Below are 13606 nucleotides of genomic sequence, written 5' to 3' on the forward strand. Positions count from 1 at the left end.
ATTTTAAGACTTGATGGTATATGGTGCTGGTTCCTGAAGTAACGAGAATGCAAGGAACAGCAGGGTTTTAGACACAGGAAGGTAAATTCTATTTTAAGTATGTTGACTTTGAAGTGCCTGGGGAGAAGTCCAAATGGAAATATCTGTTACACTGTTGGCTATAAATGTACATAGGTCTGCAGAGTGTGGAAGTAAATGAATGAGTTTGCCCAGAGAATGAATAGATGGAAAAGGCAGCTGAGGAAGGAACCATGAGCAACACTGTCAGTGTGGGGACAGAGCCCCAGAGAGTAGTTTACAGGCTCTCAGCCTCACGTGGAAGGGTGCTGGCTCGGGTGGTGAATGGCTGTCGGCTGTGGCTGATTGGCCGTCGGCTGTGGCCGGTTAGCCGATTGGCCGCTGGTATAACTGCTGCGGCTACGAAGGATTGCCAAGGATTGCCGAGGAGCCGAGCAGAGCCGAGCAGAGCCGAAGAGAGCGGAAGAGGAGAGCAGAGAGAGAGGAACAGAGAGGAGAGAGTGGAGGAGAGTCATCGGTCGGTCGGTTGGCGGAAAGCGGACGGCAGGTCGGCGTCCGGTGGGCCCAGCCTCCAGTGAGACCATAGTGGTATGACTCCCCTAACTATGGCTCCGTGGGTGTTCCTTTTCGGCCTCACCATATCCTGCGTTCTTGTGTGGGGAGCGGGAGCAGAGACCCCGCAGGCTGCCCCGCCTGAAAGATGGCGCGGCGAGAAGGCCTCCGTGCACGACAAATGGCGCAGCAAGCAGGGTCTCCCGCATGACAGTCAGGTATGGAAGGATGACTCACAAAGGAGGCTGAGACTCAAAACACGCTGAGAATTCCACATTTTTAAAAATGTGCTTTTTAGTGTTTAACTCTATCAAATGGGTTTTATTTATAAAACACTGGCTCAAATTTGAGTAATAGCAGCTTTGTTACCCATTGTCATGCAGGGTATCATGCAGGGTCTCAGCTCCCGCTCCCCACAGAAGAACGCAGGACAGGGTGAGGCCAAAAAGGAACACCCACGGAGCCATAGATAGGGGAGTCATACCAGTATATTCTCGCTGGCGGCTGGGTTGGAGACACAGGAAGCAGGAGCCACATGATCCGCAACCTGCCATCCACTTCTCTCTGCAAACCAACCTCACTTGCTAGCTGCAATCCGCTGTGCTAACTGCAATCCGCTTTTACTAACTCAGCCACCATCTTCTTGATAGCCCCCATTTGCTGCTAGCGTAGCCACAGCAGTTACATTGTGGCCAGTGACTCACTGGTTACAGCTGATGGCCAACTAGCCACAGCTGATGGCCATCCAATCACCGTTGATGGCCATTTACTACCTGTGCCAGCACCTTTCCACTTGAGGCCTAGAGCCTGGAAATTGCACTCCTGGCTGTCCCCACACCCATTTATCAACATTCGCTTTTAGAACAGCAACATATGCAGCTACTAAATAATTCAGCTGCTGAAGTAATGGCATGCTGGCAATAAAGTAAAAAGGCAGACCAAAGGAACACTATGAAGCCCTACTGTGTGACACTATAAACAATTAACTATATTTAGGCAATGCTAGGAAAAGAGGCAGAACAGATAAAGGAGCAACTATGAGAATATTAATCACATTAACCAGTTTTCAAATCTTTATCTTCCAGATCCCTTCATTTACTTTCTATGCAACTGTGAGCAGGTTTTATTAACCTACAGTTCAGTTTCCTAGTCTATAAAATAATTAGTAGTACCTACTGTAATAGGTTGTGAAAATTCATTTAACCAACAAAATGCTTATTATTGTTGGGCTTATTATGTTCTCAGTTTTGTTATAGCTTCCAAGATAATGATTACCAGTTTGGGGACAGAGCCCCAGAAAGTAGTTTGCAGGCTCTCGGCCTCACGTGGAAGGGTGCTGGCTCGGGTAGTAGATGGCCGTCAGCTGAGGCTGGTTGCCCGTCAGCTTTGGCCAGTTAGCCAATTGGCCACTACTATAACTGCTGCGGCTACGGAGGAGAGTCGAGGAGAGTGGAGGAGAGTCATCGGTCGGTTGGCAGAAAAATGGACAGCAAGTCGCACGTCCAGTGAACCCAGCCTCCAGTGAGACCATAGTGGTATGACTCCCCTACCTATGGCTCCGTGGGTGTTCCTTTTTGGCCTCACCATATCCTGCGTTCTTGTGTGGGGAGCGGGAGCAGAGACCCCACAGGCCGCCCCGCATGACAAATGGCGCAGTGAACAGGGTCTCCCGCACGACAACCAGCTTGGTCCCAAATATCCTTCCATCTTCCACTTTTAGGAATTGCACTAATCTATACTGAAATAAGGACATTTGCCCTTTGATATAGGTCTAAGCAAGGGGGAAGTCACGTAGTTTGCTTGTGAACCTTTTTTCCCTAGTAGGTCCACACCTTGGGAACTTGGCCTTCAAGATCTCAACAGAAAGGAGGCAGCAAAAATGTAGAAAAACAATTTTCTCCCTACGGAACTCAGGGCTCTTACTCCCTAATTTTATCCTTGTATCCTTGTGGTCCTCAAAGTTTAGATCATCTTCTGTCTAGTCCGTATTTCTTCATATTAGCGCATGGACCAGAGAATGGATTAAAGCAGTTGTATTGATTTAACCTTAAACCGAAGACATCCATAAACAATATTCCACCAGTTCAGTCCTATTCTTTTACTCTTCTCATTAAGAGCATCGCCTCCTACAGGGGCTCAATTTTAAACTTGACCCAAAGAACTTGCTTTAAAATAATACAACAGTGGGGAAAAGAAGCACGATTGGCCTGGGATTCGTAACTGTTGAAACTGATAGAGTACATGGTATTCATTATTCCATCTACTTTTGTGTATGTTAAAGAAAAATTGTTTTCAGAGCTGGAGAAAGCAAGAACAGAAATTGTGTAATCAACTACAATACCTAAGAGATTGATCTTGAAGGTCTTTTATATGTTCCAGTCCTCTTTACTCCCATTCTCTCTTCCTTCCCTATCACCCTTACTGCCTGGTTTTCTTTTCTGCCATGAGAAGAGCAGCTACACAAGGCACTTTCAGGGAGCTAAATAGGAAAACCAGTTTAGCCCAGGCAATTTTGTTTTTGGTGAAGGCAGGGAAGAGCCTGGGCTACATTAAATGCCTGCCAGAGACATCAAAGAAAAGAGGAACATGGGTCAGAAGCTCAGCTTGTCTAGAGGTCTCTGCCACCTCCTTGCAGATGATGGCACAGACCCAAAGTTGAAGTACAAATCATTTTTGTAAATGACATAGACTGGGACTGAAAAACTTTCCCAGGTGAACTGAACTTCAATCAGTGAATGCTTAACATGGGCAAACTGAGTGAACAGAAATATGCTAGATAAACAAGAAATGCAAGTATATATCGCCCGTCTTTGTGGTTACAACATTCAGAATTGACACACTTGAGCTCTATAACAAGATTATATATGTTAAGTGACAGTGAGTGACAATGTATATAGTTCTGAAATGGTAAGTCAGTCAAGACTTAGCTGTGGTCCTAACAAATGGGTAGAATTTGGATTAGAGAATATTGGAGAACTGAGCATCAAGGACAGAGTAATTAGGGGGGAAAAGAGTCTGTGGAATTCAGAAACACTAAAGTCCTAGATCTTAGTTTTACGTGGCTTAAATAGGTTTTCAAGTTGTCAAACAGAGCTCCAGTAATATGATGCCAAGACCAAATGTTAATATGTCTGACTGCCCATTAAAAGTATCACAGTTTCATTGATTAATGCTCTAAGGATAACCATATCCTTGTTTGAACTGTATCTGGAATGCATTTACCATTGATAGCTTTTACAAAATACTTATGGTAAACTTAGGGAAAAACCTCACCACCTCAGGAAAAGATGGCTTACCCATGCTCCTCCACCATTATTATAGCTCTTCTAATAACAAAAAAGAATGCAAACATCGAGATTAAACAGGTGAGTTTTATTTTCAAATGTAACAATTCTACAAAAACTCAGTACTGTAAATATTACTGCCTATCTGAAAGTCTTTCAGAGCTTTGGGCAGACAGCATCTTAAGGCATCAAGTATAAAGAACTTTTTTCTGATCTTAAGTGCCAGTTATCACCAATTTTCACACAAAATGGTTTTTGTTTTTTATTTTTTTCCTACTGCAGTTAAAGGGCCATTGCTGGTCAGCTGAAGAGGGGATGTTCGGTTCTCCAAGGTGTTATTCAAAGTAATGCAAAGTAAATAAAAACAGCAGCCACATAATTCTGCATGGCATTGCATCCAAGCAAAGGACAATATAAGTAACTTAAAGAAACATGCACTGAGTTAATCAAATCCTGTTTTCCTGTTTGGAGTTACGTGAAGCAGCAGTACTTGCTAGCTAGTGTCTAATATTGCACTTTTGTAGCATAAACACAGCTAAACACATAGTGCTAAACACTGACGGCATCAGCACCTGCTCCAACTGCATCCGTGTTTACCTCAGTCTAGCACGCTGACTATAATTCTATGCTTTAAAAAGTTTCAATTACTTGACAGTTAAGGCATTAGAGAAAAGGTTTAAGGCTATCTTAATATATACAAGCATTTATTTGTTAGTGGTACACTGCTTTCTAGAATACACTGTTCAAATATTCTCATTTTTGTGATATTAAAAACTATGGAATTTCTCTTATTCAAGTCCAAACTGTCATCAATGGGGAAAGTACAATATAAAACAATACATATGAAGCCAGAATATTCAGTTACAATCAAACTAGAATTTACTAACTACACATAGCTGCTTCATTTTTGGTTTTGCATTTTGGCCCCTAGTTCATTTTTATTTACAGCTGGTACCTGCTGAAAAAAAAGATCCAACTTTTAACTATGTATGTATTGCAGTGGGTGTACTATTTCTTGTAATTTATCCCAAGGTGTTTTAAAAATCGTTTTCACTGGATGGCCAAGAGACTGAGCAAATATTAATTTTATTTCTTATATTTATGATTTAAGTACTCCAAGAACTTTTTCTTGAATTACTTAGTAAGAGGGCATGATTATGCAGAAGGCAGGGAGATGGAGAGAGAACAGTGGGAACACACAAAAAATGAAGCTTCCATAACAGAGCTCCAGGTGGAGATGGTCGACAGAAGTGGAGTATTTTTTCCCCAAGACTTAAAAACCTAACACCTGTGATGCCACGTTGGCTGGAAGTAATGGAGACATTTGATTTCCAATTCACATTTTAAACGCCTGTTTGCAATCAGTAAGGAGCCAGGCATGGGGCTTGCTTTAAGGATTTGGCTTCACTGGCTCAAATTTTCCACTCCACCAAAAGATAGGGCACAAGCCCCCTGTCCAATCATGTTTGCTGAAAATACTGCAGCCTGAGTATAGACAAACTTTCTCGGAAGTTGCTAGAAGTTGTCTTATGTCTGAAGGTTTCAGGATCACCATACATCTTTCATACACTGAAAAAAATGAATAAAATGAAATATTAGTCTCTAAATTTTTCAATTCTTAGTATCCATAAAAAATAAATGATTTTAAATTCTAAAAGGTCTCAAAAATGCTTAAGGTAGTCAAAATTTAAATTTTACACATAGTGGCATTTACACAGCAAATTTTGGGGGAGTACAGTGTTCGCAAATGAAGATTCTGTGATAATTTGCATTTCCACAATTTTCCACCCTTTGTATTATCATATACAGAATAATATGTATGTTTCCACCTCCCCACCTGACTGAGCTGCTCTGTGGAGAGACTATTTTATTCATTTCTTAGACTGGGTCCCCAAGTTATCATAGCATTCTTCTGATATTAGACATTTAATACTATTAAAATAAAAAAACCATTAAGACAAATTTTAAAATTAAATTCTAGTATAAGAAATTTCAAATAATTTCCAACAAAAATGTCTGAATCAATAAGCACTGAGGCATGACATTGTAGCAAACATGGGCTCCACATGCTAGTGAATAGTTGATTAGCAATGTTCATGTGGATTAATTTATTTCATCCTCACAACTACCCTATTAGGTTATCATGGTTCCCCCCATTTTATAGATGAGATAACTGAGGCACAGAACTATTAAGCCACTAATTGGCAGATTCAGAAACTGAACGCAGGTTCCTCTATGCTACTGCACTTAAACACTATACAAAAACTTTAAACTGAAAACACTGCATACTTCTACATGTAAATGAAAAACAATAAATAGCTCTTCAGTTCTGTCCTATTCATGTGGCCAGTTTGAAACTGTGGTCAAGATTAGATTTGCTTTAATAACAGATCTTAAAATTGGTACAGACTTAGAACCAGGTATTTTAAAAATAGTGAAATACAGTTTATTTGAAGAATTCATTCTTAAAATGTGGTTTTACAAAGTGACCATAATTTAGCTCTCAGTGTTAAATACTACGTGTTCAAAGCTTCTTCAATACTAAATACAGATAAGAATCTCTACCAATGACCCAACAGATATAGATGTCCTATATCTATTTTACCCTTCTTTTGGCAACATCACCTGAATTTTCCTTAAATAACTGCCCCCTCACATGATTTCAAGCACTTGAAGTGGTAACTTTACCACTGAGCCCAACAAGTGACCCAGACATAGCCAATTAGAGCCCTACAAGTTCCTGGCCATAGAGGTATCAGAGATGTACTTAAGCCAGGCCAGTGAAACTCAATTGCTGGCTTGCTTCTGAACTTGACATGACAAGGTGTATGCCAGAAGTGCTGGGGGTACCTCATGGAGAGAATTTGGCTGCGAGTGAGCCCTTGGACCCAGCCTCAGTTACCAGAGTCAATGAAGTCCACCTCCCACATTCCCAGCCCATATTATTATTATTATTATTCTCGAGGGAAACATCACCATTGTAAATACTGAAAAGTATACCTTCACGTTCCATGAAAATGTGAAAAAGGCTAAAAAAATTTTTAAAAATTTAACCTGCACAGATTTGTTTTGTAATCCCAGTGGTATCCAATGTAATTTTTGTGTTTAGCAATGAAACCACAGACTCCTAGCAGCTAGCAAAACTAATAAATAAAAATAATAAAGGAAAAGCTCAGATTTTTAAGGAGAAAATGATTCTTATTGTCTTTTAGCTGCAGAAAAACAAACACTGATATGCAAAGACAATTTTGAAATTACAACTGCAAACATTCATGAATCTCTTTCCTTTCCAGTAAGATGTCTTAAAACATGTTTTATTTTGCACTCAATTGTCATTAAAAGTACTGTGTACAAAGAAGTCTTTTAAGATATCTGGATTTCACCAACTCGTGTTATGTCCTTTGGAATAAACATAAATCCCTTCAAAAGCCTGAAATTCTGACTAGTTGTAATATTTTATTTCCTTATAGTAATTTTGACATCTCTTTTCTAAAAAGTGTAAGTCATTTGTGAGAGTTCTTTGGTAGGATAGAGAAACGAAAGATAAAATCCATTAACTCAGATTCATTCATCAAACAAAGTGTGTTTGATAGCCTTTTCCTTTGTCACTTAAATCATGAGTCAATATTTATTTAGCTGTTCTTGCCCACTATTATAAATACTAGTAGGAAGAGGAAGAGAGAGAAATCTTGTCTAAAATATTCTGGCCAGAAACTAAATATTGTCACTATGTTATCCTCCTCTCACACCCAAATCAATTATATTACAAAAGACAGCAATCATTTTCAGTCTACCAAGTACGTAATCCAAACTATACATTTAAGAGGCTAGGTTTAAAAAATACTCTCCAAATGAGAGCTACATGTTATATTTTTGCATAAAACTTAACTGTTGGGACAATACCAGGGTTAGCATATTACATGAGCCTCCAAAAATACCCAGCACAGACAAAAGTTTTCACAAAAGGCAAAGGAAACTACTAACACTTCATTTTAGACTTCACAGACACCAGAAATGTGAGAAATAAAAGCAGTATACCTCAAAATTGTCAAGATCACTAAAAAACATGGAAAGACTGAGAAACTAACACAGACCAGGTGACACTAAGGAGACAGGTTAACTAAATGCAACGTGGAATCCTAGATGGTATCCTGCAATAGAAAAGACATCAATGGAAACACTGGTGAAATTTGAGTATCTGGAATGTAGACAATAGTTAAAATCATTGCCCCTATGATTACTGTAATAAGTTATTTGTATTTGTAAAGAACTGAATAGTCTATAAAATTTGTTTACATGCTTTAATCTACCTCATTCTCACCAATAAAAAAAAAATGAAGTCATACATAGAAGTGAATTTATGCCTGTTTTACTGAGCAGGGAAACATCACCTCTAAAGAATTGTCATCTCCCTATGTACATAAAATATACTTATATACAAGCACTTGTTGACATTTACATTTAGGAGCTGAGTCTGCCCCACTGAGAATTTAGGAATATGACACTTGAAGCTTCCAGTGAGTTTGGGGGTAGGAGGAGCAACACCAATCTGGCCATGTGAAGAGGCAATTTTCTAGTTAGCTATCAAACCTCCTTCCCTGGAAGGCCCCTTGGGTATCTTCACTGGCTTTTGAGATGTCCTTGAGGGTATTTTATAACAAATAAGAGGTATTTATCTATAATAGTTCTTGGGGGTACTCAACAAATATTGACTGGGTTGAGGGGACAAAGCTACAAGAAAAGACAGAACAGTGTGACTTCTTTACTAAATCTTGCGATGGACTTTAGCTAGCTTTATCTGATCCTATAACCAGCAGTGACATCATTCTGTCAATAAATTTTTAGAACACTATTAATTTTCTGTGGCTGCTGTAAAAAATGACCACATTTGGTGGCTTAAAACAATACAAATTTATTCTCTCACAATTCTGTAGGCCAGAAGTCAGAAATCAACGTGTTAGCCAGGCTACACACTCTCCAGACACTTTAGGACACAATCTGTTTTTTTGCCTCTTCCAGCTTCTGGTGGTTGTAGGTATTCCTTGGCTTGTGGCCACATCACTCGAAACTCTGCCTCCCTGGTCACATTGCCTCCTCTTCCACATGTCTGTCTGATCTCCCTGTGCCTCTCAATTATAATTTCATTTAGGGGACCCCATCCCTAGATAATCCAGGATAAGCTCCTCCTCTCAAGATTTTAAATTTATATCTTTTGTCATATAAGGTAATAGTCATAGGTTCCAAGAGATTAGGATATAGACATATCTGGGGCCACCATTCAGCTCACTATAGGCACTTCTTCTACCATGCTTATATTTAGTCTATGGAAAAGAGCACCAAGCCTAAAGCCAGAAGTTCTTTTGGTCAGCTTGGTCATTAGCTATATGACTCTGTGAAAGGTGTCTAACCTCTCTGGGTTTAATTTCCTCATCTGTCAAATGGAGCCATCAGAACCTGCCCTAATACCTCACAGGGGTGTGTTGAGACTCAAATGAGACTGTAGATATATCAGCCACTCTATTGGTATAAAAGATGACTTGTGATGATAAATTTAATATTGATATGGATGAGGAGAGAAATATGTAAATATATAATCATAATATATGGTTAAAGAGAAAGAACTAAGGTCTAAAATTGCATGCGGGCATCCAAAAAAGAAGCTGAATGAAAATATTCATTGTGGTTATTTCTGGGTGGTGAGATTATTAGTGTTTCTTTGTACCTGTCTACATGATCCCAGTTCTTTACAATGAGCACATAATACTTTTATGATTCTTACCTCCCAGGGTTGTTGAGATAACTTATACCAAGTATTTCACACAGTATATACTTTGTGTGAGTTTCTAAAAATTTTCAGTATAAAGGCAGATTAGTCCATTAATAGAATAAGAAAATGCAAATATCTGGATTTTAACAAAGCACCCAATTTGTTATTCTACAATACCCCAAATATATAAACAGAAGATAGACTTAGAGGTATTGAGTAATGGTTATAGTCAACTTAGGACATTTCTAATACAATATCAAAAGGTTCTATTTCTAGTCATTTCTTATTCAATATACTCATTTTACAATAGACAGTATGCTTACCAAATTTATAGACAGCATTAAGGGCTTGAATAAAGAATATTTGGAAAGACAAAGTATGGACCAAAAAGAATATCAACAGGCTAGAAGAATGTATTTTCACCACTGTGAACTAGACTAGAAAATACCCCACTCCCACTGCAAAGTATCTGGGCATCTCTGGCAGTACCAAGATATCTTGAAATCACTGAAAATGGCAGAGAATCATCACTATCAACCCAGAACTGGAGTTTCTACAACTTCAGAATAAGAGGATAAGACCCCAATTGTGATTTCTCAGGGGCAACATTGTATTGGCAACCCTGTTCCTAATTAGAATCCATATAGTTGAATCCCACAGGGTCCTCAGCCACAAAAATGTTGACAGAATTAGAAAATGACATGCCAGCAAACCAATTTCAGCAAACCCAGTAATAAAAAAATGAGCAAATAAGCCATACCAATTCCTGAACATGTACCTACAACTCCATCTCTTGAGGAGCCTCACCCAGAATGCAAGTGTCCTTTAAGAAAGATTATGAATTAATAGAAAGGAAAAAAAAACTAATATCAAAGAACCTTTATAAGGGTTCCTTCCTTCTTGATTTTGTTGTAGAAGAGGAAAAAGCCGTGCGACCAAAACCTTGCAATCATTTAAACAGAGCACATTTAAAGTATACCCAGATGAACCTTAAAAACATTACATTAAGTGAGAAGCCAGTCATGAAAGGACAAAAATTGTGTCATTCCATTTATGAGGTACCTAGAATACTCAAATTCATAGAAAAAGTACGAAGAATGGTAGTTGCCAGGGGCTCAGGGACGAGGGCAATGGGGACCTATTGTTTAATGTAAACAAAGTCTGAGAAGATGAAAAAGTTCTGAAGCTAGACAGTGGTGACGACTGTGTAACAATGTGAATGTACTTAATGCCACTGAACTGTACACTTAAAAATACATAAATGCTAGTATCAGCACTATTCATAATAGCCAGAAGGTAGAAACAACCCAAAGGTCCATCAGTGGATAAATGGATAAAAAGTGTTATATTTGTACAATGGAATATTATTCAGCCATAAAAAGGAAAGAAGTAGTGATACATGCTACAACATGGATGAACCTCTAAAACATGTGAAGTGAAAGAAGCCAGATACCAAAAGGTCATATATTGTATGATTCCAGTTATACGAAATATCCATAATAGGCAAATCCATAGAGACAGATAGGAAGCAGATTATTAGTTGCTAGGGTATGTGGGGGAGGAAAATAGGGAGCTACTGCTTAATTGGGATGGGGTTTTCTTTTCGGGACATAATATTTTGGAACTACATAGAGATGGTTGGTTGTACAATTTGTGAATGCACGAAATACCACCAAATTGTATACTTTAAAATGATTAATTTTATGCAATGTGATTTTTACCTCAATTAAAAAAAAATTTCTAACCTGTGGACCATCTGATATACTGCAAATGAATTTCCAAATGGAAGTTTCCCCGAATCCCAAATAACTTACAACATAAATATTGCTTAGATACTATCGACTTAGATGAGAACCTTAACTGTAGTCTCCATTCCTTCCAGGGTTTGACACTCTTACATCACACTAAAGAAAAGAGGGAACCTCTCACCTGGCTCCTAAAAAAGACTTTCAGAATCTTGGCCTCTATTTGTTTGGCCCTTTATAATTTAACTTTCATACCACAGAGCCTTACCTGCTTTTTTGAGGATGGTCTAACTGCTGGGGCCCTTAAATACAAACCCATTCTTTGGGTAGAGTCCTGGCCTGGTCATTTGTGTGTACAAATCCATCCTCGGTTGCATACTAAAATGCAAGTTAAAACAAATAGGATCAAAAGATGGACAGACTGACAATATGGATGGTTAGTATTTCAACTGAATAGATCTACCAACAGAATTATAGGACATTTAGACCATAGGAAACAAGTTAACAGTGGTACAAACCATATGCACGACTGTTAATCCCAAGTCTTCATTTCTCAACATGTCTAAATACCATAAAAACCCCTTCCAGGAGAGAAATTAAATACCGTGTTTCCCTGAAAATAAGACCTAACCGGAAAACAAGCCCTAGCATGATTTTCCAGGATGACATCCCTGGAACATAAGCCCTAATGTGTCTTTTGGAGCAAAAATTAATATAAGACCCAGTCTTATTTTCGGAGAAACACGGTAGAACATCTGGATAAAAAAGGAACACCATATCACAATAAACACCACCAAACACTTCAGATCTTGGTAATAGTAGTTTCCATGATATCATAGGTATGACTAGATAGCAAATATTTCAGCACCAACTATTTGCAAGATATTATAAAATAAGCCCAATATATCCAAACAACTCTATGAATTTTAAATAGCATTAGATGCATTTATAATATCAATCTAATCTCTCAGTAGGAGAGCAAGTAACAATCTTAGCAGTGAAAGGCCCAAAGAGATAACAATTAAAGTCAGTACTTTGAGGAGAAACAAAAACAAGCAGTTACTGAAAATGCAAAGTCGTTGACAGTAAAGAGTAATGGAAAGAACAAATAAAAAAGTTAAAGGAATTATATAAGGATTCTTGAGAGTTCATTTCAGAATAACAGGCCCATCAACTAAAACATAGATATAGGTTTATTTTCATTACCAGAATGACATTCTCATTACCAACTATTTTCATATTAGTCTGTCTTCGTAAGTTCTGTCCTCATTCTATTAACCTAATTTATCAAAATGTGCCTAACTGAGATACTTTAGAAGACAGCAGATTTGCTAGCAGAGCCCATGTCCTGCAACCTGCTTAGGCAAATAGAATTCTTCCCTTTGTGTAAATCCCGCCCTATTCAGCAAATGACACATTTAAAAATAATATGTGTAGATATTGACATATGCCATAATTACATCAAGATATATATCTTTTATTTTAAAGACAGAATCAAAGTCTCAAGAGATTTCATTCACTCAACCAATTATTATGAAGGATTTGCTTAATATGAGTAAATCATGAAATTATGTAAAATGAATCATAAATAACCAGAAATAAAATGAAAATCTCCCATTAAATCAGCAAGAGCAACAAATACACAGTTGGCAAAGATAAACACAGATTACACTTAAGAGAACAGTTTTTTTCCCCCAAAAGTCATCCACTGATTTAGTCTTCTGACAAAGTGATATCTAAAGAATCTGGAATCCCATAGCTAATGGCTATTACTAAAATAATTGAGAAGAGGGAAAAATAAGAAGGCATAGAGACAGGAGAAAATATGAGCTTTTATGTATAAGTGATGTGAAATTAGGATACAAAAGATTTTGAATGCATGCATTGTAACTACTCAAATTACTGAGGGAGACAACTGAATATTCTGATATACTGAATTGGATAACTGAGCTTCCTACATGATCCTAATTCATTGATCCAGCTCATAAATTCCAAGCACTTCAGAAATGGAAGGCCAAATGCCTTAAGGTAGAATCATTTTGCACAATCCTTGTGCTTCTGATGATACCAGATAACTCTATTCCAACCCTGAATGATTCCCTAGAAGCTACTAGAAGATAATCTGCTGCAGACTGAAGTTATTTTATCTCAGTTTTGAAGCCATAAATCTAGAAATAACTGCTATTACTTGTTTGTGGTAGCATAAACATCCACAAAAGCTAGCTGGGGCACTCTTCATA

General features: G+C 38.2%; 1 protein-coding gene across 10 annotated transcripts in view; it reads right to left on the reverse strand.

Annotated features, from left to right (window-relative positions):
• Window positions 1-3923: 3923 nt before the first annotated feature.
• The window catches only part of ESRP1 (epithelial splicing regulatory protein 1), a 63483-nt gene continuing 53800 nt past the window's right edge, over window positions 3924-13606 (reverse strand). For 5 of the 10 annotated variants that reach the window (XM_074316407.1, XM_074316409.1, XM_074316406.1 and 2 more), the window contains 2 exons: window positions 11635-11744; window positions 3924-5423 (listed from right to left, as the gene is read on the reverse strand). In XM_074316407.1, the coding sequence (XP_074172508.1) occupies window positions 11670-11744 (75 nt within the window). In that variant the 3' untranslated portion in view covers window positions 3924-5423; window positions 11635-11669. Of the gene's footprint in view, window positions 5424-11634; window positions 11745-13606 lie in introns of those variants that run through there. The other 5 variants (XR_012490666.1, XM_074316408.1, XM_074316411.1 and 2 more) reach the window with 2 other exon arrangements.

This window comes from Rhinolophus sinicus, linkage group LG12 (genome assembly GCF_036562045.2).
Source record: "Rhinolophus sinicus isolate RSC01 linkage group LG12, ASM3656204v1, whole genome shotgun sequence".
Taxonomy (NCBI): Eukaryota; Metazoa; Chordata; class Mammalia; order Chiroptera; family Rhinolophidae; genus Rhinolophus; species Rhinolophus sinicus.